An 8,819-nucleotide genomic window follows, 5' to 3' on the forward strand; every position below is an offset into this window, starting at 1 on the left:
GTTTATCCATAACTGGGTACTGAAAGGATAAGCTTATTATACCCGGTATGGATAATCTTCTACCGGGGATAATATTTATCCATAACTGGGTACTGAAAGGATAAGCTTATTATACCCGGTATGGATAATCTTCTACCGGGGGTAATGTTTATCCATAACCGGGTATCGAAGTGATAAGCTTCTTCAGGAAGCTTATTTCCAATAGAGTACTTAAATAGATAAACATATTTACGGTGGAGTCTCATATGGATAAGCTTCTTCAAGAAACTTATTTACAACGGAGGACTAAATGAACATCCATAATATAATATATTTATAACATGTCCTAATTTGTCGAGGGGGCTGGGGAGTGGTTTGAAGTCTTTATCAGTCCAAAAAACAAGACCAACGTCAACGGTACAAAATATTGGGGAGCCAAAAAGACAGTTATTTAGTAAGCGTTTGGACATAAAAAAAATGTGAGATTTGAAAAAATATTAGTTTTTGAAGTTAAGTTGAATAAAGTATTTAAAATTAAAATTATGCGTGGATATGTATTTTACTTGAAAAAATATTATAATTTTGTGAGAGCTTGAAAAAGAGGTAAAACTCACATTTTCAAATTTGAATCTCATCTTCAAAAATTCAGTTAAATATATAACCAAACAATATTTTGAAGATGAGTTTCAGAAAAAAACGGAAAAAATTATATGGGCAAACGGGTCCTTAGTCTTTCAGTAAATGATTTAGTAGTGTAAAACAAAATTAACAATTTGTGTGTGTAAAGTTTAAAATCTAACAATAATAGCGAAGCAAGGTCATACTTTTTGGTTACAGTCGGAAAAAGAAAATATTACTGATTTTTTCCTCATAACAGAAAGTCTGGAGTTTGAAGAAATTTACCCACTAACCATATCATCCATTTTCAGCTGAACACCTAATTATGATTGAGTCTTCTGATTTTGCATGCTCTGACCCCTAGGGGTGTGCATTCGAATCGGTTTATCGATAAATCGAATCGATTATTTGTTATCGGTTTATCGATTTCGATTTATCGGTTTATCGATTTCGATTTCGATTTCAAAATTTTCCTTATCGATTTATCGATTTCGATTTCGATTTTGTCCTCTTCGATTATCGGTTTATCGATAAATCGATAAGCTACAGTAATTTTTTTTAATTTTTTTAATTTTTTTTTTTTAAAAAAATTTAATTTTTTTTTACCCTTATTCTATAATACCCTTTCCTTTACCCTAAGTTCCTAACCCTATTATTTCCTCTACCACATTTAAGGAATGATCATATTTAAAGCTCAAGTAAATGAAGTTCAAATTAATGGAAAACAGAATTAGCCGTGATGATGTATTTTGATTTTTTGTTTGTTTATACCGTTGGAGTGTTGGTGGCATACATTTGATCCCTTACTTTAGTTTCGTTGCATGTGCTTGTTGACACAATTTTTATGTTATAAACGGTGCTCTTCTTATTTTAGCTTCCTTTTGTCCATATTAGTTAGGTGTGTTTGTAGCGATATACTTTCTGTGGAATCCCGTAAATTTTCTTATTGGTGTAATCGATAACCGAATCGATAAGCCCCAAAAATCGATAAATCGAAATCGAAAAAATCGAAACCTTATTGAAACGATAACGATAAGCATATGTACAAATCGATAATTAATTATCGATAAGGGTCAAAATCGAATCGATAAATCGAATGCACACCCCTACTGACCCCTCACATCCATTTTCAGCTGAACACCATATTTGTTTCTATTTAGTTTGAATTTCAAAAATAAATCCAAAGTTAATCATTGGAATCATTAATATGTTATACTTTTACTTTAATCCGTTTAAATTATTTAAATCAATTTTTTAATTCTATACCTTTTTCCCCCATGCATACCGATTATTCAATAAACTAAATTTTGCATTTAAATGTAGTTTGTTAAAGAAGAGTAAATTACCCTAAATCCCTATAATATTATTTTAAATTCAGCTGCAATTACAATTCTTTTATTTTAAAATCAAGCATTTACCTCCTATGTTAATTAAAGCAAGTGCTCTTGTTCAAACGGTTAATGAATTTCTAGAATTAATATCAAGATTCTCTAGGGGTGCACTCAACTTTCACCTAGTAAAAATAAATAAATCAATGGTTGGAAAAGAAAATAAATTTTAGCATAGTATAATCTCAACACAGTATACAATTTCAACATACTATGGGTTTTTGTCATGCCAATTACCATAACTAATCAAGTATATCACCTCCCTATTTTAAACACTTTACCACGCTGTGATACATCTCCAGGCACTTTATCATTAGAAAAGATGGGAACTTGGCTTGCATCTCTGCCTTCACAAGGCAGGGGTAAAGCTGCGTACACACTACCCTCCTCGGACCCCACTTGTGAGATTACACTGAGTTTGTTGTTGTTGTTGGGAACTTGGCTTGCATCGTTGCAGTTTGATGGGTCACTCTGCTCTTGCTCGTTACAAACAAGGTCGACGCCAAGTTCCTTTACCTTCAGGCTATTCAGACTAACTAAAATAGAAATATCATCTCCATCTTCTAGCAGGTCTCCAAATTTCCAGTGACTTAACCATGTTATTTCTTCATTACCTTCTGGCACGCCGAAAACTCTTGGAATGTGGATCCACTTCAAATCTTTAGTCCTATTGTGTACGATATTCTGGTGATGGCACCAGTTGGCTCTGCTACCCTCTCTAGACTCCACTTGTGGGATTGCACTGGGTTTTTTGTTGTTGTTGTTGCACCAGTAGGCTCTTGGGAGCTTGGCCTCTTGACTTTCAGAACTTGTATACACAATGGCTATGGATAGGCCTTGGATATTGTTGAGAGGTTGAGATATGGTAAAACTTACTGAATTCGCATTTTTTAACTTTGGGAACCAGCTAGGTACTTTGTTTCCCGGAAGAAATGTACTAAAGATTCCTTGCTCGTATAAGCCCTGTTCCAGTCACAGAAATCAACGGTTAAGGATCAACTGTAAACACAGATGAGGTAGTCATAGGGAGAGCGAGAGGCAAGAACCTGCAATGGAAGCATTCTCATCTTGTAACTCGAAAAAAGGTCCATTTTCACCATAGTATTTTCCATAGTGTCAACATTCAGACCAAAACGTTTAAGCATCTGTGGGTCAGCAATTTCTAGAGCTTCTAACTTAAATTTCCCCTGCATCATGACTAGATTGTCACAATTGTAATCGTGACTCAGGATTGGATATTTCGATAGCAATGATTGGTATGTCATCATCTCCAAGGACGAGCAACTATCTATGTACAGTTCTGAAATGCTAATTGGCATCTCAGTAAGTGATTTGAGTATCTTACAGGACTTGACACTGAGGCTTTGGAGCTGAGGCAGACTCTTGACCCACTCCGGGAGGCAGCTAATTGAATTTTCACTTAGATCCAGTTCTTGGAGCAGCGGAAGATTGATAAACTTCTGGGGAATATATTCATCAGACAGCCTGCAACTCACAAGACTCAAGCTCACCAAAGAGCTTGGTAAAAAGGCCCACGATATTTCAGGAGTGTTTCTTGGCTTTGATACCCAAGATGAAAATAATGCCTGCAATGATTTCCGCTCGTGGGTGGTACAGAGTATTTGGTTTAGATCAATTCCATCAGCTCTTAGAACTTTCAAAGAATCTATCATGTTAAGCTCCATTGGCAGCCACTCCAGGCTTGAGCAGAAGGATATATCAAGTATCTTAAGAGTTATAAGTTCACCGATATTTCTTGGCAGCTTTCTGATGCTCTTGCAGTCTTTCAGATTTAGCAGGGTGATTTCTTGGAGGCAGCCGATAGTTTCATCGATATCAACCAGTTTAATACAATCTTTAAGAATTAGTTTCTCAAGTCGGGCCATTCCAGCGAAGCTAGGTGTTCTGGTAAGTTCCCAAGAATGACTAAGGTTGAGAATCCTGAGAAATCTGAAATACTGATTGAAGAAAAGCATTGAATCAATTTCTTTTTCTGAATTTACTATCTTCATTAAGCCAGGAAAACTACTGAAAGAGAGAGAAAAAAAAAAGAAAAGATGATTTATACCTCAGTTTCACTCCATGTTTGTTGTAAATTGCTGTACCGCATGTCAATAGAAACAAGGTTTTCCCAGGAAAGGTCACTAGGTAAGGATTTTAAAGGGCATTTACGCCAAGACAACAATTTTAATCTCTTGGGAAATTCTTTATAGCATCCAATGAGGTTTACATCATTTAGTTTGAGTACCCTTAGGTTTCGCATTATCGTAAATGCATCAGTTTCTATGCTGTAGTTTGAGTTTCGTGATGAAGTGTCTCCTGAATTCCATGAATAAAAGACAGAAGAAGGCTGTTGCAGCGAAAGATTATGATCTGCACAGTTCTCTACATGATCTTTTCGGAAGCGCCTTTTCGAGCTATTTCCAGTGAAAAATTGTTTGGCTGATTTATCCTCCATCAACATAGGCATGTCAAAGCTGATCCCTTCAATCCTTTCAGTGCCCTAACAGGAATTTTGGAAAGAAAAAAATAAATTGTGAGGGTATGGCAAGGACAATGAAGGACAGAACACACATATTAAATGTCTTACAGTTTTATCGTTCAACACTCTGAAAGAATCCTTGTTATTCCAAAGTCTACTGCGTTTTCCAGGATCCTGTGATTCCCTACGAACGATATCTCTCCCAAGGTCTCGAAGCAACTGATGCATCTCCAACTTATTCAAGTCATTGATTGTCAAAAGACTTCTATCAATGAGGTTTTGCATCCCAATTATTGTGTAAAAACCACATCCATTCAGTATTCTGACAGAGTCGTCTCTGTCCATCCCAAGAAAGAAAAGAGCTATATGAAGGAATATATCTTTGTCATGGTCATCTTCTAGAGAGTAAAAACTCACTTTAAGTTTTTCAATGACATGACCATCAGGGATTGTTTCCAGCTTTTCTAATGCACTTCCCCATATTTCTGGTCTTCTACCCGACAGAGCTGAACCTAAAACACGAAGAGCTAAAGGAAGTCCTGCACATTGAAGAACCACCCGTTTTGAGAGCTCGACATAACCTTCCAAAGGATGGTCTTCTCCGAAGGCATGCCAGCTGAACAGCTTTAGGGAATCCATTTTATTCAAGGCTTCTACTTTAAGCACCTTGTGAGGTACAAAAGGCTTTAGCAAGGACTCATGCCTCGTTGTTATAATGATTTTACTAGCAGGATTAAGCCAATCTCTCATTCCTAAAATTTTATCTATCTGGTCAACTTCATCAACATCATCAAGAACAAGAAGAATTTGTTCATAGCGTAGGGCATCTTCAATCATCATAATTCCTTCATCAGCATTGGATATCCTCTCTTTTTTTCCAACTATATCATACAAAACTTGCTTCTGCAGACGAACTAGACCATTACATTGTTTTGCAGTTTCATTGATGTTTGCAAGAAAGCTGCTTCCTTCAAATGATCTTGCACTTGAGTTATAGGCAAATTTGGCAAGGGTTGTCTTCCCAATTCCACCAATCCCGCAGATCACATATAGCCCTACATTAGTTGATCTATCTTGTAGCCACAAGATAATATCTTCAGCCCGATAACTGATTTCGATGAGGTAAGGAGCATTGTTTAAGGCTCTGGGACGTAGCTTGCTTGCAATTACTTCAACTATATTCTCAATGAACTTTGCCTCATATCTACAAGTTCCGATTAAAATGTGAAGGCCATTAAGATCTGAATTGAAGAGCTAAAAAACATAGGGTGATAAGCAATAGAAATATGTTATAGAGAAGTACTCTATAAAATTGAAAAAAGATAAATACTCAAATACAGACAGATGAAGTTTACGATCTTCAGGATTACAAAGACCTAAAGACTTTTTAATCTAATCATATGAAGGGGCACTAGAAGGGCTCAGAGCTTCTGTATTTCAACAACATACTGATGCCACCAGCCATGAGTTCTGCAGAACAACATTTTAGCTATTGGTCCACTTTTTCCTTTTTGTCAAGTCCTATGATCAGCATAATGAAACGTGAGAAAAAAAGGAAACTTTTACTGAACTGGTGGTAAAAAACATTACAGAGGTCATGATAAAGAAGTGTTTAAGCGCATGAAATAAGGAGATTTTTCTAATTACCTAGACACCTAATATCTCAATTATAAAGGATTTTATATGTTATAATCAACATATTTAACCTAGATGTATATAAATAATTTCATTCTAACATTGATTCTCAAGTTGGGGAGCATAGATCACATGTTCCAAGATTGCCACCCTTACTAAATCAGGATAAAAACTTACCCGCACCGGCAGAGGCTGATCAAAGATTCGAACTTTATGGGTTTAAATTCAGAACTTTACCACACCGTGTCTAATTTACTCGGTTCAAACTCTATTTTTTACACTTATTTAGTTAAAATTTTAACACATATACAGAGCCTAAGCCGAAGCTACTCGGTGCACACCAGGCGTTTACACCAAATCAATAGAAACATGTACACCTGTTTGCACATTCACTTCTATCACTTAACCATGATTAATTAATGCCTATTTTAAGTTAGAATTGGTTTGGGGCAAACATTTACCATGAATCAGACGGAATAAACCGAAAAAAGTCAAATTAAAATTTAGAATACCTAAAAACAACTAATGAACTTTTATATGTTCAACTTTTCTTGGTTAATTTTGATAAAATTATAGACTTTAGTACAAAAGATAAAATCTTGACCGCTTGCAAGAGGCATGTAATGGAGAATCAAAGATATTATTTGTAACAGAAATTGAGGGGAAATAGTTACCCATCAGCTTGATTTTGCAAGGGCATCCCTCCCAAATCTGCAACTTGTTTGAGAGCATTTCTCCAATCTCTTAACTTTTGACTCTCTCCATTTGCAGAAAAAGGCTGACCAAAACTTCCCTTTAGCTTCCTAACATCAGAAGGATCCACGTTAAAAAAGACAGGCAAAACTATGTGCCCAAAATTCCTCTTTTGCTCCAAAATCACGACCAGCTCATCAAGACACCTTTCAGATGATGCATAATTTTGGGACAATACAATCACTGACATCTTCGATTGCTCTATTCCCTTTTGCAATTTTGACTTCAAGTCCTCTTTTTCACCGTCATAATCATCGTTATCACATTTGAATACATGAAACCCAGCTCGCACCAAATTTCTGTGGAGATGATCAGTGAAAGTCTTGCCAGTGTCTTTTGCTCTGAAACTCAAGAACACATGATATGAACATTGAGAAGTAGGAGGCGACGAAGGTATACCTTGCTCCATACCCTATTCAACAAAGCTCTAGCTACATAAAACAATTAAAGGCAGGAATATTTTCTTAATTAAGGAGCCATCTAGTTCCAACTTTGGCAATCTGAGTGAATAAAAAGTGAAAGCAGTTGTTAGAAAATGACAACTTTATGGATTGACTGTAATATTATTTTTTTTCCTCGAGCTGACATGATAAAATATTTTAGCTTTTTGTAAGTACAATTGTTCTAGCAAGAGGTTTGGTTCATTTTTGGTCATCCTATCTATTTCTCTGTGATTTGATGGGGTGAAATTCAAAAATAGCGAAATTAACCGGCGGTAATTGAAAATTAGCCACAATTTCAAAAGTAATCAAAATTTAGTTACTTTTTATGTTATTTATCGTGAAAATGATAATAACAATTAAATTTGATTTAGTGGTTCTAAAAATACGTGATCTATTTTTATGCTAGTTGTTAGGCAGTTGATGTTACGTGAAAGACTTGGAAACAAGATAAGAGCTTAAAGACAAGATGTTAACCAAACCGAGTTGCTGCCAATCAAGGCCTCGAGCTTGCCTATTCGAGGGCCTCGGGATCGAGTCTGAAGTTCGGCTGGGAGCTATCGAAGACGGTCTATGGTGACTAACAGTTATTAATAAATCAAAGACGGCTCTTTATGGCCAATAATAACCAATAAATGATGAGCTTTTAGTAGAACACAATAAATATGGGCAATAAATGAGACAACGGAACCAAGAGAAAATGTTAGAGAGCAGAGAAAATGTTCTTGTATATTTAGTATGGAGCAACAGAAGTTTACAAAATGACAAAGATCCCTTTTATATAAAAGGGGGAATTCCAACATAGTACAAGTGCATTTATTACAAAGATATGGAGATGGGACATCTATTTAATGCCACGATACGGGCTCAGACTAGCCTGACAGATTTTGTCGGCTCTAGCTTCACGCCTTGGGAACTCCCCATTTTCTTCCCGTAACCATCGGTCTTATACTGTCCCGAGGTCGACGTCGATGGCCCTCGAGGAATAAAAATCGACCGTGATTTCGAGCCTTCGAGGCCTCATAACGATGGAAAATTGAACCCTCTGATTTTACCGTATACAGATAGTCCCCACGTTTCTTAGAGTAGAATGACAAAAAACGACCTTGATAACCATCTTTCCGAATTTCCCGCGATAATGTTATACTAATGATGTCATGACATAGGATTTTGTAGCAACCGAGGCATCCCACTAGCTTGTCTTTTTAGTGTCTTTCAATGCACAGTCGATCCTCGTCCTTCTACGCGATAGCTCCGCCGCCGATTCAGTTCCCAAAATGCATTAATTGCGCATGTCGATACGTCTTTCAAGGACATTGATGGCGTTGTCGGTTGCGTTTTTCAAAAGAGCATTGATTGTACCCGTCGGTTACTCTGCCCTCTCTCTATAAATGGGGGCTTTTTGGAACCAACTCCTTATTCAAGTGTCCTTCAATCAACCTTTCTCCCATTTCTTCTCTCGATCCTCATCCACTATCGTTTCCCATGTCTGAGGCCCATGGCCTCAAAGTTGCCTGGTGGCGT

The 8,819-nt window shown here is 36.6% G+C and overlaps 1 protein-coding gene across 1 annotated transcript; it reads right to left on the reverse strand.

Moving 5' to 3' along the window:
• Positions 1-2,135: 2,135 nt before the first annotated feature.
• On the reverse strand, positions 2,136-7,411 carry LOC104228648 (disease resistance protein RUN1-like). The gene is made up of 5 exons (XM_009781137.2): positions 6,777-7,411; positions 4,576-5,671; positions 4,054-4,488; positions 3,032-3,943; positions 2,136-2,948 (listed from the first exon to the last, which is right to left on the reverse strand). Exons 1-5 carry the CDS (start codon positions 7,262-7,264, stop codon positions 2,241-2,243), a joined length of 3,639 nt encoding a protein of 1,212 aa, XP_009779439.1. The 5' UTR covers positions 7,265-7,411; the 3' UTR covers positions 2,136-2,240.
• Positions 7,412-8,819: the final 1,408 nt, after the last annotated feature.

The sequence above is a fragment of the Nicotiana sylvestris genome, chromosome 1 (genome assembly GCF_000393655.2).
Source record: "Nicotiana sylvestris chromosome 1, ASM39365v2, whole genome shotgun sequence".
Classification (NCBI taxonomy): Eukaryota; Viridiplantae; Streptophyta; class Magnoliopsida; order Solanales; family Solanaceae; genus Nicotiana; species Nicotiana sylvestris.

Coding starts and splice junctions, on each gene's coding strand:
- LOC104228648 (XM_009781137.2), bottom strand. CDS start 7,264: ATGGAGCAAGGTATACCTTCGTCGCCTCCTACTTCTCAATGTTCATAT. Junction 4,489..4,575: donor GAGTGTTGAACGATAAAACT/GTAAGACATTTA, acceptor AATTCCTGTTAG/GGCACTGAAAGGATTGAAGG. Junction 3,944..4,053: donor AAACATGGAGTGAAACTGAG/GTATAAATCATC, acceptor TTCTTCAATCAG/TATTTCAGATTTCTCAGGAT.